This window comes from Oncorhynchus tshawytscha, unplaced genomic scaffold (genome assembly GCF_018296145.1).
Source record: "Oncorhynchus tshawytscha isolate Ot180627B unplaced genomic scaffold, Otsh_v2.0 Un_contig_2395_pilon_pilon, whole genome shotgun sequence".
Classification (NCBI taxonomy): domain Eukaryota; kingdom Metazoa; phylum Chordata; class Actinopteri; order Salmoniformes; family Salmonidae; genus Oncorhynchus; species Oncorhynchus tshawytscha.
The window spans coordinates 48,259-75,792 of NW_024608706.1; the positions used below are offsets into that span (position 1 = coordinate 48,259).

The 27,534-nt window shown below is 43.0% G+C and overlaps 2 protein-coding genes across 3 annotated transcripts in view; one reads left to right on the plus strand and one right to left on the minus strand.

Annotated features, from left to right (window-relative positions):
* LOC112262153 (cyclin-dependent kinase-like 1 (CDC2-related kinase)) overlaps positions 1–19,189 on the plus strand; it is a 31,788-nt gene extending 12,599 nt beyond the window's left edge. Inside the window, exons 3-11 of one of the 2 annotated variants that reach the window (XM_042313538.1) lie at positions 4,878–4,999; positions 11,509–11,581; positions 13,338–13,428; positions 14,019–14,219; positions 17,887–17,969; positions 18,325–18,381; positions 18,549–18,701; positions 18,791–18,886; positions 19,002–19,189. In XM_042313538.1, coding sequence (XP_042169472.1) covers positions 4,878–4,999; positions 11,509–11,581; positions 13,338–13,428; positions 14,019–14,219; positions 17,887–17,969; positions 18,325–18,381; positions 18,549–18,701; positions 18,791–18,886; positions 19,002–19,103 — 978 coding nt within the window. In that variant the 3' untranslated portion in view covers positions 19,104–19,189. The remainder of the gene's footprint in view (positions 1–4,877; positions 5,000–11,508; positions 11,582–13,337; positions 13,429–14,018; positions 14,220–17,886; positions 17,970–18,324; positions 18,382–18,548; positions 18,702–18,790; positions 18,887–19,001) is intronic. The other variant, XM_042313539.1, reaches the window with a different exon arrangement.
* A 2,133-nt stretch (positions 19,190–21,322) lies between these two features.
* Positions 21,323–25,914, minus strand: LOC112262150 (distal membrane arm assembly component 2 like; the record flags this gene model as incomplete). Its single annotated transcript, XM_024437869.2, is given in 5 exon segments — positions 21,323–21,923; positions 22,854–23,025; positions 25,397–25,537; positions 25,540–25,604; positions 25,823–25,914. Coding segments are annotated over 5 exon segments (585 nt in total), but the record flags the coding sequence as incomplete, so codon positions are not given.
* Positions 25,915–27,534: the final 1,620 nt, after the last annotated feature.

Below are 27,534 nucleotides of genomic sequence, written 5' to 3' on the forward strand. Positions count from 1 at the left end.
CATCTAGTCTGTTATAGACTGTATCATCTAGTCTGTTATAGATGGTATCATCTTGTCTGTTATAGACTGTATCATATTGTCTGTTATAGACTGTATCATCTAGTCTGTTATAGACTGTATCATATTGTCTGTTATAGACTGTATCATATTGTCTGTTATAGACTGTATCATCTTGTCTGTTATAGACTGTATCATCTTGTCTGTTATAGACTGTATCATATTGTCTGTTATAGACGGTATCATCTTGTCTGTTATAGACGGTATCATCTTGTCTGTTATAGACTGTATCATCTTGTCTGTTATAGACGGTATCATCTTGTCTGTTATAGACGGTATCATCTTGTCTGTTATAGACGGTATCATCTTGTCTGTTATAGACTGTATCATATTGTTATTGAGACCATGTCTGTTATAGACTGTATCATCTTGTCTGTTATAGACTGTATCATATTGTTATTGAGACCATGTCTGTTATAGACTGTATCATCTTGTCTGTTATAGACTGTATCATCTTGTCTGTTATAGACGGTATCATCTTGTCTGTTATAGACTGTATCATCTTGTCTGTTATAGACTGTATCATCTTGTCTGTTATAGACGGTATCATCTTGTCTGTTATAGACTGTATCATCTTGTCTGTTATAGACGGTATCATCTTGTCTGTTATAGACGGTATCATCTTGTCTGTTATAGACGGTATCATCTTGTCTGTTATAGACTGTATCATCTTGTCTGTTATAGACTGTATCATCTTGTCTGTTATAGACTGTATCATCTTGTCTGTTATAGACGGTATCATCTTGTCTGTTATAGACGGTATCATCTTGTCTGTTATAGACGGTATCATCTTGTCTGTTATAGACTGTATCATCTTGTCTGTTATAGACGGTATCATATTGTCTGTTATAGACGGTATCATCTTGTCTGTTATAGACGGTATCATCTTGTCTGTTATAGACTGTATCATATTGTCTGTTATAGACGGTATCATCTTGTCTGTTATAGACGGTATCATCTTGTCTGTTATAGACTGTATCATCTTGTCTGTTATAGACTGTATCATCTTGTCTGTTATAGACGGTATCATCTTGTCTGTTATAGACGGTATCATCTTGTCTGTTATAGACTGTATCATCTTGTCTGTTATAGACGGTATCATCTTGTCTGTTATAGACTGTATCATCTTGTCTGTTATAGACGGTATCATCTTGTCTGTTATAGACTGTATCATCTTGTCTGTTATAGACGGTATCATCTTGTCTGTTATAGACTGTATCATCTTGTCTGTTATAGACTGTATCATCTTGTCTGTTATAGACGGTATCATCTTGTCTGTTATAGACTGTATCATATTGTTATTGAGACCATGTCTGTTATAGACTGTATCATCTAGTCTGTTATAGACTGTATCATCATGTCTGTTATAGACTGCATCATATTGTTATTGAGACCATGTCTGTTATAGACTGTATCTTCTTGTTATTGACACCATGTCTGTTATAGACTGTATCATCTAGTCTGTTATAGACTGTATCATCTTGTCTGTTATAGACTGTATCATCTAGTCTGTTATAGACTGTATCATATTGTCTGTTATAGACGGTATCATCTTGTCTGTTATAGACGGTATCATCTAGTCTGTTATAGACTGTATCATCTAGTCTGTTATAGACGGTATCATCTTGTCTGTTATAGACGGTATCATATTGTCTGTTATAGACTGTATCATATTGTCTGTTATAGACGGTATCATCTTGTCTGTTATAGACGGTATCATCTTGTCTGTTATAGACTGTATCATCATGTCTGTTATAGACTGTATCATATTGTTATTGAGACCATGTCTGTTATAGACTGTATCATCTAGTCTGTTATAGACTGTATCTTCTTGTTATTGACACCATGTCTGTTATAGACTGTATCATCTAGTCTGTTATAGACTGTATCTTCTTGTTATTGACACCATGTCTGTTATAGACTGTATCATCCTGTCTGTTATAGACTGTATCATCCTGTCTGTTACAGACTGTATCATCTTGTCTGTTATAGACTGTATCATCTTGTCTGTTATAGACTGTATCATCCTGTCTGTTACAGACTGTATCATCTTGTCTGTTATAGACTGTATCATCTTGTCTGTTATAGACTGTATAATATTGCTTTGTTGTTGTGACATACTGTATGGGCTTGACAAAACGTGTCTTGCCAACTACTATGGTCATTGCCTGAACAAGTAACTTCCAGTAGCTTCCTCATCCTCCTCCTCCTCATCCTCATAAACAATTCTTCCAGTAGCTTCCTCATCCTCCTCTTCATCCTCATAAACAGTTCTTCCAGTAACCTCCTCATCCTCATAAACAGTTCTTCCAGTAGCTTCCTCATCCTCCTCATCAGTTCTTCCAGTAGCTTCCTCATCCTCCTCTTCATCCTCATAAACAGTTCTTCCAGTAACCCCCCCTTCCTCATAAACAGTTCTTCCAGTAGCTTCCTCATCCTCCTCATCCTCCTCATCCTCATAAACAGTTCTTCCAGTAGCTTCCTCGTCCTCCTCCTCCTCCTCCCCATAAACAGTTCTTCCAGTAGCTTCCTCCTCCTCCTCCTCATGAACAGTTCGATAAAACCAGATGGGAACATACCGGTTGTCATGGGAGACCACAGCATGTTTATAAGCGTTCCTCTTCCTCTGTTTTGATAAGACATGTGGGAGCTTGTCAGCCGCTCTGCACGAAGCAAACACAGATCCATGACTTTCTGTTACGTAATCTCTATATCCATATCACTGTGTGCACCTACAGTATATTGGGATCACTGTACAATTAAAAGATTACAAAAGTGTGTCGTTACTGTGGTGTAGCAGAGGTGCTTTGTGATACAGTTGAAGTGGGAAGTTTACATCCACTTAGGTTGGAGTCATTACAACTAGTTTACACACACTTAGGTTGGAGTCATTACAACTAGTTTACACACACTTAGGTTGGAGTCATTACAACTAGTTTACACACACTTAGGTTGGAGTCATTACAACTAGTTTACACACACTTAGGTTGGAGTCATTACAACTAGTTTATATACACTTAGGTTGGAGTCATTAAAACTAGTTTATATACACTTAGGTTGGAGTCATTACAACTAGTTTACACACTTAGGTTGGAGTCATTAAAACTAGTTTACACACACTTAGGTTGGAGTCATTACAACTAGTTTATATACACTTAGGTTGGAGTCATTACAACTAGTTTACATACACTTAGGTTGGAGTCATTAAAACTTGTTTTTCAACCACTCCACAAATGTCTTGTTAACAAACTATAGTTTTGGCAAGTTGGTTAGGACATCTACTTTGTGCACGACACAAGTCATTTTTACAATTGTTTACAGACAGATTATTTAACTTATAATTCAGTGTATCACAATTCCAGTGGGTCAGAAGTGCCTTTAAACAGCTGGGAAAATTCCAGAAATGATGTCATGGCTTTAGAAGCTTCTGATAGGCTAATTGACATCATTTGAGTCAATTGGAGGTGGACCTGTGGATGTATTTCAAGGCCTACCTTCAAACTCAGTGCCTCTTTGCTTGATATCATGGGAAAATCGAAAGAAATCAGCCAAGACCTCAGAAAAAAATTGTAGACCTCCACAAGTCTGGTTCATCTATGGGAGCAATTTCCAAACGCCTGAAGGTACCACATTCATCTGTACAAACAATAGTACGCAAGTATAAACACCATGGGACCACGCAGCCGTCATACCGCTCAGGATGGAGATGTGTTCTGTCTCCTAGAGATTAACGTACTTAGGTGCGAAAAGTGCAAATCAATCCCAGAACAGCAAAGGACCTTGTGAAGATGCTGGAGGAAACAAGTATCTATATCCACAGTAAAACGAGTCCTATATTGACATAACATGAGAGGCCGCTCAGCAAGGAAGAAGCCACTGCTCCAAAACCGGCATAAAAAAGCCAGACTACGGTTTGCAACTGCACATGGGGACAAAGATCGTCGTTTTTGGAGAAATGTCCTCTGGTCTGATGAAACAAAAATAGAACTGTTTGGCCATAATGACCATCATTATGTTTGGAGGAAAAAGGGGGGCGCTTGTAAGCCGAAGAACACCATCCCAACCGGGATGCACGGGGGTGGCAGCATCATGTTGTGGGGGTGCTTTGCTGCAGGAGGGATTGGTGCACTTCACAAAATAGATGGCATCATGAGGGAAGAGGAAAATTATGTGGATATATTGAAGCAACATCTCAAGACATCTGTCAGGAGGTTAAAGCTTGGTTGCAAATGGGTCTTCCAAATGGACAATGACCCCAAGCATACTTCCAAAGTTGTGGCAGAATCGCTTAAGGACAACAAAGTCAAGGTATTAGAGTGGCCATCACAAAGCCCTGACCTCAATCCTATAGAACATGTGTGGGCAGAACTGAAAAAGCGTGTGCGAGCCATGAGGCCTACAAACCTGACTCAGTTACACCAGCTCTGTCAGGAGGAATGGGCCAAAATGTACCCAATTTATTGTGGGAAGCTTGTGGAAGGCTACCCGAAACTTTTGACCCAAATTACACAATTTAAAGGTAATGCTACCAAATACTAATTAAGTGTATGTAAACTTCTGACCCACTGGGAATGTGATGAAAGAAATACAAGATGAAATAAATCATTCTCTGTACTATTATTCTGACATTACACATTCTTAAAATAAAGTGGTGATCCTAACTTTTACTAGGATTAAATGTCAGGAATTGTGAAAACGGAGTTTAAATGTATTTGGCTAAGGTGTATGTAAACTCCTGACTTCAACTGTGTGTGTGTGTGTGTGTGTGTGTGTGTGTGTGTGTGTGTGTGTGTGTGTGTGTGTGTGTGTTATCCGAGCAGCAACTAAAGCACTCCAACCTTGTGAACCTGATTGAGGTGTTCAGGCGTAAACGTAAGCTACACCTGGTGTTTGAGTACTGTGATCACACCGTCCTCAACGAGCTGGACCGATACCCCAGAGGGTGAGTACTGGCTCTCTACACACACACGCTCTCTCTGTCTCACACACGCTCTCTCTGTCTCACACACTGATAAATTCTATAGATTGTTTATTTGTCTCCCTGCTGTTTATCTACAACCTGTATATATTTTTTACGTTTTTATTTAACCTTTATTTAACTAGGCATGTCAGTTAAGAACAAATAGGAACAGTGGGTTAACTGCCTTGTTCAAGGGCCGAACGACAGATTTTTACCTTGTCAGCTCGGGATTCGATCTAGCAACCTTTAGGTTACTGGCGAAACGCCCTAACCACAAGGCTACCTGCCGCCCCTTATAGTGTCTCCCCTGCTGATAATCTATGACCTGTATATAGTGTCTCCCCTGCTGATAGCCACAGTGTTTGGCTGTTACCACGGAGACTGACCTGCTCGTTGCGGAATGTTTACAGCGATGTAGTCCCAGAATGCTGTGTTGGCTGACAGGGAGGGAGGTGGAGTTGTAGGAACGCAGACACACACACACACACACACACACACACACACACACACACACACCACACACACACACAGTTAATAGAGGTGCCTGCCTCACTCCCATGGGGGGCTGTAAGGGTTTCATGGGGGCTCAGCCACAGGAAGGGGGATGGAGATTGTCTATGTCCCAAGTGGCACCCTATTCCCTATATAGTGCACTACTTTTGACCTGAGCCCTATTGGTTCCAGTCAAAAGTAGTGCACTATATAGGGAGACATTTAGGATGCATCCATGGCTATTAAATCACCAGTTGTAAGGCTGGATTTAGCCATCTCCATGGTAACACTGATGGATGGGCTTCTGGACTACAGTTTACAATAAGAGAGGGGGAGGGGAGAAAGAGGTGGAGAGAGGGAGGTAGGGAGAAGAGGGGGGGAGAGGGAGGGGGAGAAAGAGGTGGAGAGGGAGGTAGGGAGAAGAGGGGTGGAGAGAGGGAGGGGGAGAAAGAGGTGGAGAGGGAGGTAGGGAGAAGAGGGGGAGGGGGAGAGAGAGGGGGAGGGGGAGAGGAAGGGGAGGGGGGAGAGGAAGGGGAGGGGGGAGAGAGAGGGAGGGGGAGAAAGAGGTGGAGAGAGGGAGGTAGGGAGAAGAGGGGGAGAGAGGGAGAAGAGGGGGAGAGAGAGAGAGAGAGGGGAGGGGGAGAGGAAGGGGAGGGGGGAGAGAGAGGGAGGGAAGAGAGAGGGAGGTAGGGGAGAGAGAGGGAGGGTGAGAAAGAGGTAGAGAGAGGGAGGTAGGGGGGAGAGAGAGATACACACTTCCCACAGGGCCAGGTGGTGAGACGGATGCAGCGTGAGCCCCACCCTCTTCAACATATATATCAATGAATTGGGGAGGGTGTAACGGTATAACTTTAGACCGTCCCCTCGCCCATAGCCGGGCGCGAACCAGGGACCCTCTGCACACATCAACAACAGTCACCCCTCGAAGCATCGTTACCCATCGCTCCACAAAAGCCATGGCCCTTGCAGAGCAAAGGGGAACCACTACTTCAAGGTCTCAGAGCAAGTTACGTCACCGATTGAAACGCTATTTAGCGCGCACCGCTAACTAAGCTAGCCGTTTCAAATCCGTTACAAGGGCACAAGAACAGTCTGCAGCACCCGGCCTCACCTAATAGAATCTGAAGTCAAATGTCTACTGTCTGCTGATGATCTGGTGTTTCTGTCACCAACTAAGGAGGGCCTACAGCAGCACCTAGATCTTCTGCACAGATTCTGTCAGACCTGGGCCCTGACAGTAAATCTCAATAAGACCAAAATAATGGTGTTCCAAAAAAGATCCAGTCGCCAGGACCACAAATACAAATTCCATCTAGACACCATTGCCTTAGAGCACAAAAAACTATACATACCTTGGCCTAAACATCAGCGCCACAGGTAACTTCCACAAAGCTGTGAACGATCTGAGAGACAAGGCAAGAAGGGCCTTCTATGCCATCAAAAGGAACATAAAATTCGACATACCAATTAGGATCTGGCTAAAAACACTTGAATCAGTTATAGAACCCATTGCCCTTTATGGTTGTGAGGTCTGGGGTCCGCTCATCAACCAAGAATTCACAAAATGGGACAAACACCAGATTGACTCTGCAAACAGAATTCTGCAAAAATATCCTCTGTGTACAACGTAGAACACCTAATAATGCATGCAGAGCAGAATTAGGCCGATACCCACTAATGATCAAAATACAGAAAATATCTGTTAAATTCTACAACCACCTAAAAGGAAGCGATTCCCAAACCTTCCATAACAAAGCCATCACCTACAGAGAGATGAACCTGGAGAAGAGTCCCCTAAGCAAGCTGATACTGGGGCTCTGTTCACAAACAGACCCCACAGAGCCCAAGGACAGAATTAGACCCAACCAAATCATGAGAAAACAAAAAGATAATTACTTGACACATTGGAAAGAATTAACAAAAAAACTGAGCAAACTAGAATGCTATTTGGCCCTAAACAGAGAGTAGACAGTGGCAGAATACCTGACCACTGTGACTAACCCTAAACAGAGAGTAGACAGTGGCAGAATACATGACCAGTGTGACTTTAAAAAAACATTTAAAAAAACATTTTTTTAAACTTTACAAAAGTATTTTGTAAGGTGTTCCAAGACAATGGCGCAGAGTACATAAAAGCCCTTTTACCAAATTCAGTTCGGACATTTGGAACAGTTAGCAGTATAAAGTCCAGCGAACGAAGAGAGTATCCACCACATTTCTGAACAATAAAAATGCACAAATAAAAAACCCAAAATGGCTTTGTAAATAAAAGTATACCAGTGACTGAGCCTACGATAGACTAGAGAAGACCAGCCAACCCTGGTATACAAGGTGCAGTGGTGCGTAAGGGTTTTGCAGTTTAAAATAAATCTCAAAGTGCCATGGTAAAGGGTGTCAACTGATCTCAAACACTGAGCGGAAGCAGTCATATATAAAATATCCCCATAGTCTAGTAAAGCCATAAATGTAGCTGATACTAGCCTCCTTCTGGCTTCAAAAGAAAAACAGGCCTTATTCCTAAAATAAAATCCCAATTTCAGCTTCAGTTTTTTTGTAAGTTGTTGAATATGCAATTTAAAATTACAAGATATTTATATGAGGTTACAACCTCAATCTCCTTGCCCTGACAGGTAGTAATAGGTGAAAGGTTCAGAGGTCTATTTCTTGCTTTAGAAAACACCATTAGTTTAGTTTTGTCAGTATTGAGGATAAGCTTCAATTGACACAAGGTATGTTGAACAGTATAAAAAGCAGTTTGCAAGTTCTGGAAAGCTTTTGTAAGAGATGAGGCACAACAGTAAATAATAGTATCATCAGCATAAAAATTAAGTTGTGCATTTTGGACATTTTTGTCTAAATCATTTATATAAATAGTGAATAAGAGAGGACCAAGTACAGGGCCTTGGGGCACACCATTCAAGACAGACAATTTAACAGACATAAGCCCATCAAATTGAGTGCACTGAGTTCTATCAGACAGATAGTTAGCAAACCATGCAACTGCATGCTCTGAAAGACCTACACTCAACAATCTCTGCCTTAGTATAGCATGATCAACTGTACCAAAAGCCTTAGCGAGATCAATAAAAAGTGAGACACAGTGCTGTTTTTTGTCAATGACTTCAGTGATATCATTTAAAACCTTCATGGCTGCTGTAATTGTGCTCTGCTTCTTCCTGAAGCCTAAATAGAGTTAGTAAATAAAAACTATTTTAGCTGTTCACTCACAAGGGGTTCAAGTATTTTCACCAGGGGTGACAGCTTTGAGATTGGCCTATAATTATTTAAAAGAGTTGGATCTCCCCTTTTTAAAAATGCTTGGACAAATGCTGATTTCAGATCTTTGGAATTTCACTACATTCCAGGGTTAGATTGAACAGCTATGTACGTGGTTCAGCTATGAAATCAGCTGCCAGATTTAAAAAGCAGGGCTCCAAAAGATCAGGACCTGCAGGCTTTGTCTGATCTATGGACTTCAGGGCTTTATGTACCTCCTGTACTGAGAATGGAAAAAAGCTAAAAGTTTGACTAGCTCTCACTGGTTCATCTACACAGGGTTGTACAGAGACAGAGGACACTGGTTCATCCACCACAAGGTTGGACAGAGACAGAGGACACTGGTTCATCCACACAGGGTTGTACAGAGACAGAGGACAATAGTTCATCCACACAGGGTTGTACAGAGACAGAGGACACTGAATCAAACAGCCCACCAGATGATACAAAGTGCTCATTGAAACAATTCAGCATTTCAGTTTGTCATATATAGTAACAGAGTCCTTCAAAACACATGATGGTAATTCATTAACATTACTGTTACCAGACATAGACTTAGTAGCCTTCCAGAACGTTCTAGGGTCATTCAGGTCATCAGTGGTAACAGACATAAAATATTCAGACTTGGCCTTCCTGAGAAGAAAAGAACACTTGTTTCTTAACGGCCTAAAAATAAGCCAATCAGCATCAGAACATGATTTCCTTGCTTTAGCCCAGGCTGGATTACCGTCGTGAATAATACAAGACAGCTCAGAAGAAAACCATGGATTATCCCGCCCTTTAACCCCGAACCTGCGGAATGGGGCGTGTTTGTTTACTATTTGGAAAAAAACCCATAATGAAATCATTTCCAGGCAGTTTCCACATCAGGGATAAACTCAATCTGCTCCAGTCAAAAGAAAACAAATCATGAAAGAAAGCCTGCTCATTAAAACACTTCAATTTTCTCTTACGAATAAAACGTGGGTTTGTTTTAGGAACCTTAGTATTTCTAACAGCAACAACAGCACAATGGTCACTTACATCATTACAATAAACACCAACCGCAGAATATTTATGGGGTCTATAACAGTAATCACAGTTATAGAGAGCAGAGGGGGATCTGTAACAGCCAATCACAGTTATAGAGAGCAGAGGGGGATCTGTAACAGCCAATCACAGTTATAGAGAGCAGAGGGGGTCTGTAACAGCCAATCACAGTTATAGAGAGCAGAGGGGGATCTGTAACAGCCAATCACAGTTATGGAGAGCAGAGGGGGTCTGTAACAGCCAATCACAGTTATAGAGAGCAGAGGGGATCTGTAACAGCCAATCACAGTTATAGAGAGCAGAGGGGATCTGTAACAGCCAATCACAGTTATAGAGAGCAGAGGGGGATCTGTAACAGCCAATCACAGTTATAGAGAGCAGAGGGGGTCTGTAACACCCAATCACAGTTATAGAGAGCAGAGGGGGATCTGTAACACCCAATCACAGTTATAGAGAGCAGAGGGGGTCTATAACAGCCAATCACAGTTATAGAGAGCAGAGGGGGTCTATAACAGCCAATCACAGTTATAGAGAGCAGAGGGGGTCTATAACAGCCAATCACAGTTATAGAGAGCAGAGGGTGATCTGTAACACCCAATCACAGTTATAGAGAGCAGAGGGGGGTCTATAACAGCCAATCACAGTTATAGAGGCCCTTTGAAACCTCAATATTCAAAGCAAGAAATTCCAACTGTTTACAAATAGCTCCAGACTTCTCCACACTTACAGGGAATTGAGTCTTTATATATGTAGCCACACCCCCACCTTTCTTAACCCGATCAGTGCGATAAACATTGTAACCACTTATACAAATAAGACTGACTGACCCAAACTTAAGGAAAGCTTTGACTCAGTGAGCATAGCCTTGCTATTGAGAGCCGTAGGCAGACATGGCTCTCAAGAGAAGACAGGCTATGTGCTCACTGTCCACAAAATTAGGTGGAAACTGAGCTGCACTTCCTAACCTCCTGCCTAATGTATGACTATATTAGAGAGACATATTTCCCTCAGATTACACAGATCCACAAAGAATTAGAAAACAAACCTAATTTTGATAAACTCCCATATCTACTGGGTGAAATACCACAGTGTGCCATCACAGCAGCAAGATGTGTGTGACCTGTTGCTACAACCAGTGAAGAACAAACACCATTGTAAATACAACCCATATTTCTGTTTATTTATTTTCCCTTGTGTACTTGAACCAGTTGAACATCGTTACAGCACCGTATCATATGACATTTTTCCTTTGGAACTTTTGTGAGTGTAATGTTTACCTTTCATTTTTTCATTTTTTTATTTCACTTCTGTTTGTCTATTTCACTTGCTTTGGCAATGTTAAGATATGTTTCCCGATGCCAATAAAACCCTTAGAATTGAATTGAATAATATAATAATAATCAGCCACTACAAACGTCAGCTGACTTTAGCCACTGCTAGCTAACAATCAGTGGAAGTCACAGGGGCAACAGAGCAAACCTTTTATTTTTTAAATATATATATTTTTAATTACAGGTTGTCTTAAACTGCAGTCAGAGATTAGCGCCAGCAATCTGATGATCTGTGTCTGACTTTGTGTTTATTAGTCATAGAATTACATACATACAGTCCTGAAAATTATAATTGAATTAAATGAAATCTATAACTGTAAAAATATATCTGTGTTATTTGGTTGTCTCTTCTTTAACTTCCAGTGTTCCAGAACAGCTGGTAAAAAGCATCACCTGGCAGACACTCCAGGCTGTCAACTTCTGTCATAAACAGAACGTAAGTGGTTTTCCCTACTTTTTCACCGTCGCTCCTCTACCCAAACCGCTGTTTCACTAGCATTCCAGTCTCCTGGCTGCCCAGACATTACTCTTTCACTGAGACACAACAAATCGCCACGGGCCCCCTTTTTAACAGTCAAGCTGCACAGCCAAAGTCTGGATATGGAGTGTATTCATTACTGCACACCGTTGCAAAATGTTTTAGAACAGAAAAATTAAAAAACAAGTGTTTCTCATTGGACAAATTCAGGTAGTTCCCTACCACTTTTGGCCCGTTTGTTTCTGTTTGGTTCCTAGTGAATACACCTGCCTGATCTGCTGCATGTCTTCTCTAGCCTGGCAATGTCCCATCTTCTCTAGCCTGGCAATGTCCCGTCTTCTCTAGCCTGGCAAAGTACCGTCTTCTCTACCCTGGCAATGTCCCGTCTTCTCTAGCCTGGCAAAGTACCGTCTTCTCTAGCCTGGCAAAGTACTGTCTTCTCTAGCCTGGCAATGTCCCGTCTTCTCTAGCCTGGCAAAGTCCCATCTTCTCTTGCCTGGCAAAGTACCGTCTTCTCTAGCCTGGCAATGTCCCATCTTCTCTAGCCTGGCAATGCCCCATCTTCTCTAGCCTGGCAATGTCCCATTTTCTCTAGCCTGGCAAAGTACCGTCTTCTCTAGCCTGGCAATGTCCCATCTTCTCTAGCCTGGCAATGTCCCATCTTCTCTAGCCTGGCAACTTCCCGTCTTCTCTAGCCTGGCAAAGTCCTGTCTTCTCTAGCCTGGCAAAGTACCGTCTTCTCTAGCCTGGCAAAGTACCGTCTTCTCTAGCCTGGCAAAGTACCGTCTTCTCTACCCTGGCAATGTCCCGTCTTCTCTAGCCTGGCAATGTCCCATCTTCTCTTGCCTGGCAAAGTACCTTCTTCTCTAGCCTGGCAAAGTACCGTCTTCTCTAGCCTGGCAAAGTACCGTCTTCTCTAGCCTGGCAATGTCCCATCTTCTCTAGCCTGGCAATGTCCCATCTTCTCTAGCCTGGCAACTTCCCCGTCTTCTCTAGCCTGGCAAAGTCCTGTCTTCTCTAGCCTGGCAAAGTACCGTCTTCTCTAGCCTGGCAAAGTACCGTCTTCTCTAGCCTGGCAAAGTACCGTCTTCTCTACCCTGGCAATGTCCCGTCTTCTCTAGCCTGGCAATGTCCCATCTTCTCTTGCCTGGCAAAGTACCTTCTTCTCTAGCCTGGCAAAGTACCGTCTTCTCTAGCCTGGCAAAGTACCGTCTTCTCTAGCCTGGCAATGTCCCGCCTTCTGCCTAGCCTGGCAAAGTCCCGTCTTCTCTAGCCTGGCAATGTCCCATCTTCTCTAGCCTGGCAAAGTCCCGTCATCTCTAGCCTGGCAAAGTACCGCCTTCTCTAGCCTGGCAAAGTACCGCCTTCTCTACCCTGGCAATGTCCCGCCTTCTCTAGCCTGGCAAAGTACCGTCTTCTCTAGCCTGGCAAAGTCCCGTCTTCTCTAGCCTGGCAAAGTCCCGGATCTGTTTGTGCTGCCTTGTCACATCGTAACAGTGTAACATAGCCTGGTCCCAGGTCTGTTTGTGTTGTCTTGTTAATGATTTGCTTGACAATGACCATAGGAGTTGGCAAGACGGGACACAACACCCTGGAAACCTCTTCTTGCGTATAGACCGTACAAGACCACCACATGATCAGCTGTAGTTGAATGAAAAATCCGCCCTGGCTGGCACTGTTAAACGACTAACGTTTCGGTTGTTGTCTCCTGCAGTGCATCCACAGAGACGTGAAGCCCGAGAATATCCTCATCACTAAACAGCAGGTCATTAAGCTCTGTGACTTCGGATTCGCCAGGATCCTCAGTAAGTCATTTTTGTTTTGTTTTATGACATGTCCCAAATGGCATCCTAATCACTATGAAGTGCTAAACATGTTTACTATGATCCATAGGGTTCTGGTCAAATGTAGTGCACTATGTAGGGAATATAGTATTATTTGGTACACCGTCATTATGAGACTCCTTCCCCTGTATGTTGTAGTGCTACTGTACTGTTTCTGTAGGTCTACTGCCACCTGGTGGACTCCTGTTGTAATACCACTGTCTTAACTTTCTGCCATCACGTCACCATTGAAATCAACACTCATTCCATTTCTTACCAATTCTTTCCTCTCAAACAGAGTCTTGTATCTAACAGCTTCCAGACTCGTGTGTGTGTTTTTTGGGGGGGAATAACACAAAACAGTAAAAATATGAATTTTTGATTCACTTTGAACGATGAAGTGATATTTATTCTGTTCTGTTCTATCCTATACCATTATATTCAAACTATCTGTCTATGTTGTGTAAAGTCTGCTTATAATGCATTATAACCATATTATATGAAATGCATTATACCATGCAGGCTTTAAGTCTTGTTCCTAAACAGAGATGTGTATCGATCTGTCCCTGCAGCCGGTCCATGTGACTACTACACAGACTATGTGGCAACGCGATGGTACCGGGCCCCTGAGCTGCTAGTGGGTGATACTCAGTATGGAGCCCCTGTTGATGTCTGGGCGCTGGGCTGTGTCTTCTCTGAGCTGCTCTCTGGCATCCCGCTCTGGCCCGGCAAGTCAGACATGGATCAGCTCTACCTCATCAGGAAGACACTGGGTAAGTGGGATTAATATAGCTAGGGTGTCCAAAATGGCCCCCTATTCCCTTCATAGTGCACTACTTGTGGCCCCTATTCTCTTCATAGTGCACTACTGTTGGCACCCTATTCCCTTCATAGTGCACTACTGTTGACCAGAGCCTGGTAAATAGGGTGCTGTTTAAGACACAATCATTGTTTCAGCTAGTGACACGTTATAACAGCTAGTGACGCGTTATAACAGCTAGTGACAGCGTTATAACAGTTAGTGCCGCGTTATAACAGCTAGTGACGCGTTATAACAGCTAGTGACGCGTTATAACAGTTAGTGACGCGTTATAACAGTTAGTGACGCGTTATAACAGTTAGTGACGCGTTATAACAGCTAGTGACACGTTATAACAGCTAGTGACGGCGTTATAACAGTTAGTGACGCGTTATAACAGCTAGTGACGCGTTATAACAGCTAGTGACGCGTTATAACAGTTAGTGACAGCGTTATAACAGTTAGTGACGCGTTATAACAGCTAGTGATGGCGTTATAACAGCTAGTGACGCGTTATAACAGTTAGTGACGCGTTATAACAGTTAGTGACGCGTTATAACAGTTAGTGCGTTATAACAGCTAGCGTTATAAGTTAGTGACGCGTTATAACAGCTAGTGACGGCGTTATAACAGCTAGTGACGCGTTATAACAGTTAGTGAGCGCGTTATAACAGTTAGTGACGCGTTATAACAGCTAGTGATGCGTTATAACAGCTAGTGACGCGTTATAACAGTTAGTGACGTGTTATAACAGTTAGTGACGCGTTATAACAGCTAGTGATGCGTTATAACAGCTAGTGATGCGTTATAACAGCTAGTGATGCGTTATAACAGTTAGTGACGCGTTATAACAGCTAGTGACGCGTTATAACAGTTAGTGATGCGTTATAACAGTTAGTGATGTTATAACAGTTAGTGACGCGTTATAACAGTTAGTGATGTTATAACAGTTAGTGACGCGTTATAACAGTTAGTGACGCGTTATAACAGCTAGTGACGCGTTATAACAGCTAGTGATGCGTTATAACAGTTAGTGATGCGTTATAACAGTTAGTGATGTTATAACAGTTAGTGGCGATGTTATAACGGTGTGGCGTTATAACAGTTAGTGATGTTATAACAGTTAGTGACGCGTTATAACAGTGATGCGTTATAACAGTTAGTGATGCGTTATAACAGTTAGTTATAAGTGACGCGTTATAACAGTTAGTGACGGCGTTATAACAGTTAGTGACGCGTTATAACAGCTAGTGGGCGTTATAACACTTAGTGACAGCGTTATAACAGTTAGTGATGGCGTTATAACAGTTAGTGCGTTATAATAGTTAGTGATGTTATAACAGTTAGTGATGCGTTATCACAGTTAGTGACGTTATAATAGTTAGTGATGTTATAACAGTTAGTGACGCGTTATAACAGTTAGTGTTATAATGACGCGTTATAACAGTGGCGTTATATGGCGCGTTATAAGCGTTATAAGTTATGAGTGGCGCGTTATAACAGTTAGTGACGCGTTATAACAGTTAGTGATGCGACGTGACGGCGTTATAACAGTTAGTGACGTGTTAACAGTTAGTGACGTGTTATAACAGTTAGTGACGTGTTATAACAGTTAGTGACGCATTATAACAGTTAGTGATGCGTTATAACAGTTAGTGACGCGTGTTATAACAGTTAGTGACGCGTTATAACAGTTAGTGACGCGTTATAACAGTTAGCTAGTGCGTGTTATAACAGTTAGTGACGCGTTATAACAGTTAGTGATGCGTTATAACAGTTAGTGACGCGTTATAACAGTTAGTGCGTTGTTAGTGGCGCGTTTGTTAGACGGCGTTATAACAGTTAGTGACGCGTTATAACAGCGTTTAATGACGCGTTATTAGTGACGCGTTATAACAGTTAGTGACGCGTTATAACAGTTAGTGGCGCGTTATAACAGCTAGTGACGCGTTATAACAGTTAGTGATGCGTTCTAACAGTTTGTGACGCGTTATAACAGTTAGTGACGCGTTATAACAGTTAGTGACGCGTTATAACAGTTAGTGACGCGTTATAACAGTTTGTGACGCGTTATAACAGTTAGTGACGCGTTATAACAGTTAGTGACGCGTTATAACAGTTAGTGACGCGTTATAACAGTTAGTGATGCGTTATAACAGCTAGTGATGCGTTATAACAGTTAGTGACGCGTTATAACAGTTAGTGACGCGTTATAACAGTTAGTGACGCGTTATAACAGTTAGTGACGCGTTATAATAGTTAGTGATGTTATAACAGTTAGTGATGCGTTATAACAGTTAGTGACGCGTTATAATAGTTAGTGATGTTATAACAGTTAGTGACGTGTTATAACAGTTAGTGACGTGTTATAACAGTTTGATGTTATAACAGTTAGTGACGCGTTATAACAGTTAGTGATGTTATAACAGTTAGTGATGCGTTATAACAGTTAGTGACGCGTTATAACAGTTTTAGTGACGCGTTAACAGTTAGTGATGAGTTATAACATTTTTACATACCAGTAGATAATACCAGTAGATAATACCAGTAGATAATACCAGTAGATAATACTAGTAGATAATACTAGTAGATAATACCAGTAGATAATACCAGTATATAATACTAGTATATAATACTAGTATATAATATATAATACCAGTATATAATACCAGTATAATACCAGTAGATAATACCAGTAGATAATACTAGTATATAATACCAGTATATAATACCAGTATATAATACCAGTATATAATACCAGTATATAATACCAGTATATAATATCAGTATATAATACCAGTAGATAATACCAGTTGTTTCACCAGTTAGTTCAGGAAAAGGACAGTACCCTTTATTATCAGTAAACATGAGCTCCCTCTGCCCGAGCACCTCCCATATGACCAACAAGCACCTCCCATATAACCAACGAGCACCTCCCATATGACCAACGAGCACCTCCCATATGACCAACGAGCACCTCCCATGTGACCAACGAGCACCTCCCATGTGACCAACGAGCACCTCCCATATGACCAACGAGCACCTCCCATGTGACCAACGAGCACCTCCCCATATGACCAACAAGCCCCTCCCATATGACCAACAAGCCCCTCCCATATGACCAACAATGTCAAATGTAATGTAAAATACAAGGCTGTCGTCAGTGTCACATTACGTTCACCTGTTCCGGTGTGTTAGGTAATGGAGAGAAGTAAAGCTTTGTCTGGCTGTCTGTCTGTGTCTGTGTTTCTGTGTGTCTGTGTTTCTGTGTGTGTCTGTGTGTCTGTCTGTGTGTCTGTCTGTCTGTTTCTGTCTGTCTGTCTGTCTGTCTGTCTGTGTGTGTCTCTCTGTGTGTCTGTCTGTCTGTGTGTCTGTCCGTGAGTCTGTTTGTGTGTCTATCTGTGTGTCTGTGTGTGTGTGTGTCTGTGTGTGTGTCTGTCTGTCTGTGTTTCTGTCTGTCTGTCTTTCTGTCTGTCTGTCTGTGTTTCTGTCTGTCTGTGTGTCTGTCTGTCTCTCTGTGTGTCTGTCTGTCTGTGTGTTTGTGTGTCTATCTGTGTGTTTGTGTGTCTATCTGTGTGTTTGTGTGTCTATCTGTGTGTTTGTGTGTCTATCTGTGTGTCTGTGTGTGTGTCTGTCTGCAGGAGACCTGATCCCCCGCCACCAGCAGGTATTCAATAAGAACCAGTTCTTTAGTGGAGTCTGCATCCCAGAGCCTCAGGAAATGGTGAGAACAAACATATAATGATGATTCATCTACCAAATCAGTTTAAAGGAGTGTTCTGTATTTCAGGGTTCCCTACTGCCGGCCCGTTTTGAGCTTCCCGTGGTCAATTTGAACAAATTATTATTATTATCTACAAATTATTTGTAATTATGTTCCTGCCCTCTAACCATCCTCTCGGCTGAATCTAGTTGATGATCCCTGCCGTATATATCTATCAAATCAATGTTTATTTGTTATATACAACGGAGCATAAACTGTGCAATGAAATGCTTACTCTCTGCCTCAAAACACTGCGTAAATTATCAAAAGGGTAAAAAAATGTATACACAATAAGGCATCCTTTATCATCCAATAGGAAACTCTGGAACTGAAATACCCCAACCTGTCATATCAAGCACTGAGTCTGATGAAGGTATGTCTGTCTATCCAGCCATTCACCTGCTGGCAATTTGTGTGGTAAAAATATCTGGTTCTCTAAATGAAATGAACAATCTCTCATTTAATGGTCTCTGATGTTTTATTAGCAAATATTCATTCCCTCATCCCTTCCCTAAATGACCTTTGCCCCCCTGACCCCAGGGCTGCCTGCGTATGGACCCGTCGGAGCGGCTGGCCTGTGAGCAGCTTCTGGAGCACGCGTACTTCGACAGCCAACGGGAGGAGAGCGAGAGCACCGACCGCTCCACCAAGAAGAGGTCACGCCTCCTGCCCCGCAAACACCTCCCACCTGGGGTCAGTATGTTTCTTCATGGTTAACGCAGCGGTCCCGATTCACTCCCTACCCTCTTTCCTCTTGGCTCTAACCCTTCAATGTCTGTTAGATCTGTAAGGTGGAACTTGGAAGCAATAAGGTGGAAGCTCCATGCAAATTGGGACCAGCTGTCAGAGATGGCAAAATGCTGTACAAACAATTGAAGGTGTCTACACGATGCAGTACATCCTCTGTCATCTTTAAATTCTTGCCCATGAAGATGATATATTGTCACTCTTCCAACTGCATTAACACACTCTTGTTTCCTTTCCTCTCTCTAGTATTTGCCTCAGCTCACCAGCAGCAGTATCTTCCCAGCTCTGGACAACAAGAAGTACTATACCAACCTGAGGAAATTTAACTACCACTTCCCTAACATCTAAATCCACCATTTTGGATCGGAAATTCAACTACCACTTCCCTAACATCTAGATCCACCATTTTGGATCTGAATGGTCCAGTCGCACATTCATCAGCATTTACCGTGTTCACGGTGCTAGTTAGAACTAGGAAACTGAAATGTCCAACTTGCTGTAGTTATGTGTCGCGTACCATGAATCAACAAGTGGGACATTTCTGAATTTCCTAGTTCCGACTAGCATGTGAACACGGCAATATTCTGGTCAGCTCAGGAACCAGGAAGTGAATCACAACGTGGAAGGACCAGGGAGAAGTCCTTGTGATGTCATTCTATGCACTATGTCAACTTTTTTTTCTCTTCTTTTTTTTTCTACTGAAAGACAATTTTATTATGTGGTGTTGCCTCCATTGAAGGCATATTTTGTACATATATATAATGACAAGGAGCAGCCTAGTGCTCAGCTGGTAGATTGAGGTCGTCTTTCAGGCAGACTACATGGCATGTTTCCACATCATCGACTGTGCCGGTCGGGCACCAGATTGCTATAACATGTGGTTGATCTGATACGGAAAATACCTATCCAGACATTGTGAGATCTGGCATGCGTCTGCAACGTAGTCAACCTGGGAACACAGACAGATACTTGTGTAGAACAGAGGGAGACCAGAGGGAGTACCATAGCCTACTGCCTTGACTGGTTTTGCCAAATGTTATTTGTTTGTGTTTAAAAAAAATAAAAAGACATTTTTTGGTAGTGAATTGATTTGCATTTTGTTAAAAATATTGATTGATTTTCTCAGAAGTAGGTTTGAGTCATTTGTAAAGAGGAGAAATGTAACAGAAGGTGAAAGGTCAGCTCGGCTTTATTTTAGTGGACAGAAATTGTTTATAAGCAATTGTCTGAAATGATCAGATCAGCCTCAACGTACCTGTGGATTAAATACAGTAAGGGTTCTATTCAGTCTAGATCGCTGTAAAGTGTGTTTCATGAGCTGAAATAAAAGATCCCAGAAATGTTCCATACGCACAAAAAGCTTATTTCTCTCAAATTTTGGGCACAAATCTGTTTACATACCTGTTAGTGAGCATTTCTCCTTTGCCAAGATAACCCAGCATGATCATTACACAGGTGCACCTTGTGCTGGGGAGAACAAAAGACCACTAAAGGTTTGTCACAACACAATGCCACAGATGTCTCAAGTTGAGGGAGTGTGCAATTGGCATGCTGACTGCAGGAATGTCCACCAGAGCTGTTGCGAGAGAATTGAATGTTAATTTCTACCATAAGCAGACTCCAACGTCGTTTTAGAGAATTTGGAAGTACGGCCAACCGCAGACCACGCGAGTGACAACGTTGTGAACAGAGTTCCCCATGGTAGCGGTGAGGTTATGGTATGGGCAGGCATAAGCTACGAACATAATTGCAATGTGAATACACAGAGATAGCATGACAAGAGCCTGAGGCCCATTGTTGTGCCATTCATCCCCCCCCCATCACTTCTTGTTAATGCACGGCTATATGTCACAAGGATCTGTACACAATTCCTGGAGGCTGAAATTGTCTCAGTTCTTCCATGATCTGCATACTCACCAGACATGTCACCCACTGAGCATGTTTGGGATGCTCTGGATCGACGAGTACGACAGCAAAGTCCAAATCCCGCCAATATCCAGCAACTTCACACAGCCATTGAAGAGGAGTGAGACAACATTCCACAGAACACAATCAACAGCCTGATCAACTCTATGTGAAGGAGATGTGTTGTGCCGCATGAGGCAAATGGTGGTCACACCAGGTTTCTGACCCAATTCCCAACCTTAATTTTTTTTTTTTTTAAGGTTTCGGTGACTACCAGTCATATTTAATCCATAGATTAGAGCCTAATTCATTTAAATTGACTGATTTCCTTATATGAACTGTAACTAAAATTGTTGCGTTTATATTTTTGTTCAATATAAATGTAATTTCTGATGGAGCCGACATCGGCAGCTCTTACTGAGGATGTAGTCACCGCAAACATTACCGTCTGAATTTAGATCCCACTGTAATGCTGAAATGCCACCTTACGGATTGAATAGAGCCCGAAGACATTTATATTTAAACATAGTAATGATTAAAATCAAATACACTGCTGTCAGAAGACCCAGAAGACCTAAGGACTTCTAGGTGTCTAACTCTTGGACATGTGACAAAATGCCAAATTAATAAAACGAATGAATCAATTCAATGAAATCCTCAGCCTTGTTACAGTCTATGTACTTTTTTTTTTAATGAAGTCATATTTAATAAACATTAAGGAAAACAATTCCTGTCATACTTATGTTTTGGAGTCAATACCAATGAAGTCCAGTTGAAAACATGTTGCGATGGTAAATCTCATTTGTCCCGTGTCCCACTAGCCTGGTCCCAGATGTGTTGGTGCAGTCTTGCCAACTCCTATGGTCATGCCAATGACCATAACCCATAGGAGGCCATGGCGAGACGGCACGAACAGATCTGCGACCACGGTCGTGTTCACTAGAAACCAAACGGGAGAGAAAAAAAAAAAAGGGGGGACCAAAACATTGAGTCAAATTTGTTGCAAAACACTTTACTATGTGCTACAATGTGTTGCTACAAGACAACGTGCATCTTCTGGTCGTCATGACACTACCCACTGTGGCGGACTGGTCCTCTGTGTCTGTCAGTCACAGCCTGTGGTTGTGGGTTCATCCTCAGTCTGTCAGTTAGACCAGGTCCAGCTCTATGTCCAGCCCAGGTAGAGCTGTCTGGAGTCTCTCTACGGTCTTCTCCTTCTCTACCACGCCTGGCAGATCGCTGAGGTACAGATGCTCTAGACTCCTGGGAGATAGTGTGTATATATAGTTTGACTAATATAGTCAAGTCACCATGGAGACTGGTCATGAGAAAAGCCTTGTGCCGGAACGTCAACATGAAAACAGCCTCCGTCTCTAACCCCACCTTGTTGTTTGTTTCTATAGCTTCAGGGGATCAATATCCACTGATGTTTAACTCGTTGGCATATAGTACAGCCACACTACCATAATGATGTTCCCAGGCACAGTAGCAGACCCACCTGAGTTTATGCAGAGCAATGACACCCTTGGCATATAGTACAGCCACACTACCATAATGATGTTCCCAGGCACAGTAGCAGACCCACCTGACTTTATGCAGAGCGATGACACCCTTGGCATATAGTACAGCCACACTACCATAATGATGTTCCCAGGCACAGTAGCAGACCCACCTGACTTTATGCAGGCGATGACACCCTTGGCATATAGTACAGCCACACTACCATAATGATGTTCCCAGGCACAGTAGCAGACCCACCTGAGTTTATGCAGAGCGATGACACCCTTGGCATATAGTACAGCCACACTACCATAATGATGTTCCCAGGCACAGTAGCAGACCCACCTGAGTTTATGCAGAGCAATGACACCCTTGGCATATAGTACAGCCACACTACCATAATGATGTTCCCAGGCACAGTAGCAGACCCACCTGACTTTATGCAGAGCGATGACACCCTTGGCATATAGTACAGCCACACTACCATAATGATGTTCCCAGGCACAGTAGCAGACCCACCTGACTTTATGCAGAGCGATGACACCCTTGGCATATAGTACAGCCACACTACCATAATGATGTTCCCAGGCACAGTAGCAGACCCACCTGAGTTTATGCAGAGCGATGACACCCTTGGCATATAGTACAGCCACACTACCATAATGATGTTCCCAGGCACAGTAGCAGACCCACCTGAGTTTATGCAGGGCGATGACACCCTTGTCAGTTACGTTGCCACAGGAGACCACCTCCATCTTGTACAGGCTGGCCTGTAGGTTCTCTATGGTGCTTATTCTCTCCAAGCAGGCATCCTCTATGTACATACTCTTGTTGAGTTTGAGCTCTTCGACATGCTCTAGTCCATCTAGGGAAGGGAATCATTGAATTCAACATACTTCTAATTTTAGCAGCTTGGTCCCAGATCTCATTGTGCTATATTGCCAACTCTTATGGTCAGTATGGAGCAGGCAGAAAGCCTAGTGGTTAGAGCGTTGGGCCAGTAACCGAAAGGTTGCTAGATCGAATCCCCCGAGCTGACAAGGTAAAAATCTGTTGTTTTGCCCCTGAGCAAGGCAGTTAACCTACTGTTCCTAGGTCGTCATGGTAAATAAGAATTTGTTCTTAACCGACTTGCCTAGTTAAATAAATGGTTAAATAAATAAAATGTCATGACATCAAGTCACAGGATGTTGCAATACAGCATAAACATGCCAGACCAGGCTATAGAGGTTTCTCTGAGCCCAGTGCTAAACATGCCAGACCAGGCTATAGAGGGTTCCATAGAGGTTTCTCTGAGCCCAGTGCTAAGCATGCCAGACCAGGCTATAGAGGGTTCCATAGAGGTTTCTCTGAGCCCAGTGCTAAACATGCCAGACCAGGCTATAGAGGGTTCCATAGAGGTTTCTCTGAGCCCAGTGCTAAACATGCCAGACCAGGCTATAGAGGTTTCTCTGAGCCCAGTGCTAAGCATGCCAGACCAGGCTATAGGAGGTTTCTCTGAGCCCAGTGCTAAACATGCCAGACCAGGCTATAGAGGGTTCCATAGAGGTTTCTCTGAGCCCAGTGCTAAGCATGCCAGACCAGGCTATAGAGGTTTATCTGAGCCCAGTGCTAAACATGCCAGACCAGGCTATAGAGGGTTCCATAGAGGTTTCTCTGAGCCCAGTGCTAAACATGCCAGACCAGGCTATAGAGGGTTCCATAGAGGTTTCTCTGAGCCCAGTGCTAAACATGCCAGACCAGGCTATAGAGGGTTCCATAGAGGTTTCTCTGAGCCCAGTGCTAAACATGCCAGACCAGGCTATAGAGGGTTCCATAGAGGTTTCTCTGAGCCCAGTGCTAAGCATGCCAGACCAGGCTATAGAGGTTTCTCTGAGCCCAGTGCTAAGCATGCCAGACCAGGCTATAGAGGTTTCTCTGAGCCCAGTGCTAAGCATGCCAGACCAGGCTATAGAGGTTTCTCTGAGCCCAGTGCTAAGCATGCCAGACCAGGCTATAGGAGGTTTCTCTGAGCCCAGTGCTAAACATGCCAGACCAGGCTATAGAGGGTTCCATAGAGGTTTCTCTGAGCCCAGTGCTAAGCATGCCAGACCAGGCTATAGAGGTTTCTCTGAGCCCAGTGCTAAGCATGCCAGACCAGGCTATAGAGGTTTCTCTGAGCCCAGTGCTAAGCATGCCAGACCAGGCTATAGAGGTTTCTCTGAGCCCAGTGCTAAGCATGCCAGACCAGGCTATAGAGGTTTCTCTGAGCCCAGTGCTAAGCATGCCAGACCAGGCTATAGAGGGTTCCATAGAGGTTTCTCTGAGCCCAGTGCTAAGCATGCCAGACCAGGCTATAGAGGTTTCTCTGAACCCAGTGCTAAGCATGCCAGACCAGGCTAAGAGGTTTCTCTGAGCCCAGTGCTAAGCATGCCAGACCAGGCTATAGAGGTTTCTCTGAGCCCAGTGCTAAACATGCCAGACCAGGCTATAGAGGGTTCCATAGAGGTTTCTCTGAGCCCAGTGCCATGCCAGACCAGGCTATGGTTTCTCTGAGCCCAGTGCTAAACATGCCAGACCAGGCTATAGAGGGTTCCATAGAGGTTTCTCTGAGCCCAGTGCTAAGCATGCCAGACCAGGCTATAGGGTTCCATAGAGGTTTCTCTAGCCCAGTGCTAAACATGCCAGACCAGGCTATAGGGTTCCATAGAGGGTTTCTCTGAGCCCAGTGGCATGCCAGACCAGGCCGGGCAGGGTGACAGACAGTGTTCTCAGTCTCTCTTTCTGGTGTAAAACATCCTGCTCTCTTCGTCACTCATCAGGTAAACAGTCTGGAAGACACTACTTTCACCCCTCACCTCCTCTAACGCGCCCAGGTGTCGGATTTATGGGATGAGCTGAACATTATTAGAGTCAGCCATTTGGAACCGAAATCTTTTCTTGTTAAAAATACAGAATGACAGCATTCTATTCACCCCCAGGGCATGCAATGCTTAAATTAAAAGTGAATAATTTATATAATAGAAGACTGTCTTTTAATAAATTGATTTGTATTTATTCAAAGTCACTAGAACAGACACTAGTGTCTTGTGTCAGATTGTAAACACAAAATTGAGTTGCTGCTCAGCATAATCACCATATCTGGTTCTGAGAATAGTGAGACCTCTGCCACAGGGTTTCACCTCACCGTCGGGGCGATAGAGAGACACGAACACCAAAAGGTTTTGGAGATCGGAAGGCTGCATTGGATAACGTACCCAGGTGATCGAAGCCTTTGTACATGATGCAAGAGTCTGTGGCGTCGATGCCCTGGATCTTGTATCGTCCCAGAGGGCCGGTGGGCAGGCCGTTGTAGTCGTGTTGCCAACGGTCGAACCCCTGAAACCTCACCTTGGCACGCACCTTGTCAGCCACTCTGCAGCAGCACGGTCTGGGCCCACCGCCTTGATACGCTCATAGTCAACTCTGGTGACAAGAATGCAACTACTGGTAATACATTATTACAAATACATAATGAATATAGTCATTACTACCTCCGCTATATTGTGGTCCACTGAGTAAACTATTAGTACATTACTAATCTATCACTCTGGATAAGAGTGTCTGATAAAATGGAAAATATTCTGTTAGCTAAAGTGTAATATTAGATGCTGTTGATCAGGACTGATGATTGGATCACTCACTTGTTGAAGACAGCATTGAGCCATCCCCAGAACGGTCTGCTGCCTTCACGTGTTTTCTGTGAGGAGAGGACGGCCTGCAGTGCTGGCTTGGACAGCCTCATATCTTCAGGTCTGAAAGACATTACATAGTATTATATTACTGCGACAGCAGCTTCATACCGTGTAATGTCTTTCAGACCTGAACATATACGTTGAGGGGTGTCATCTCCAATGTAAGACTGATGGGCTTTTTAAAATGCGTGTCAAAAAAAAAATGTTTACCATCGAAATACTAATTTAGAATGATTTCTAAACACTGAATCACGTTGCTTTGATCCAGACAGACAGATTAGCTAAATTAATCCTCGATCAACTGTGTTACAAAGCATTACCTAATAGCTGCAGACAGTAACCAATGGACATAGACTATGCAGCACCACGGCAAGACACAAATAAAGACAATTTGCTTAAAACACAAAACGTTCTAAGCAATCAAGATGTGTGAGATTTTTATTCGTTGAGGTATTTGTTAATAACAAGCTGATATCTACTTACCTTGTCAGTTCGCTATTGTATTTACATGATGAACATGTCTGCAGTGTTCTGACCTTTAACCCGTTACGTACGAGAGACGCGCCTTGCCATTGGCTCCTCAAAGTGGGTGAAGGGTCAAAGGGCCGAGCTTCGTGTCAAGCAAGAATTTGATTATGACTTCCATAGCAAGAGATACCTTGTGGACAACTGCTGTTTAGAACATATTCACACAATATGTGTGCACGGCGATTGATGTTACTGTCAAAGCGAGTATAGGTTGCCATTCAATCTCTGTCGAAATGATACGGACACTAAACAGCGCGTCATTTGCTGCCTTATTTGCAACGGTGCCAAAGTCCGCGACATGCAGAACAGCTAGAATACACAGGTGAGTGGAGAGACACGGGTGAGTGTTTGTGCAGAGGTGGGAAAGTACCAAATTGTCTAGCCTTGGCAACTGCTAGTGGGCTTTATGGATCTCCACTGACGAGACTATGATCTGGGCTTGATGTGCACAGCCGGTATGTTCGCCGGCGACAGGTTCTATATTTAAGTTGAATTAAATAAAGAGTGACTGCCTTTTTTTAAAAGAACAACGAACCCATTTGAAAACGGCATATGTGGCATCGATATGAGTCGGAAACAGTTATTCGATTGTCAGAGTTGTCCGATTTACATTTTATAGTCAACTTTGGTCATAAAGTCAGTCTCGTCTAAAAACGGAGTTTGGAACATCCGTGCGTCACAACGTAAATGAAGGCTGTGTGTTGATTTGATAATGTACATTTGCCCACTAACATGGAGTGAACAGCTGCAGTGATTGGTCTCTATACACTAGAGTCCCACAGTGGAGGTGTCATAATACCCATAAAACCTAGCGGTCAAACAGGGAAATGGTTCCAATAGTTTTTCCACAATTCATTTTTTCCCCATTGTGAGTTTTAGAAACACTTAAAATAAGGGGTGTTTCGTGTAGGTTTTACCCTGGCTTAACGTTTTGATAACCTTGTAAATCTCTCTCGGACAAGGTGACTTTAATCAATACATTGGGCTCTTTACTTTGTTTCGAAAATGCTAATTAGCATCAAAGTAGACCGAATGCAAGACTACAAATCCCTGCAAGCTCCTGACACATTTGCAAACAGTAGGGCTGTCTACAACAACGACAAAAATCTTGGTCAACTGAAAGTTGTCAGTTT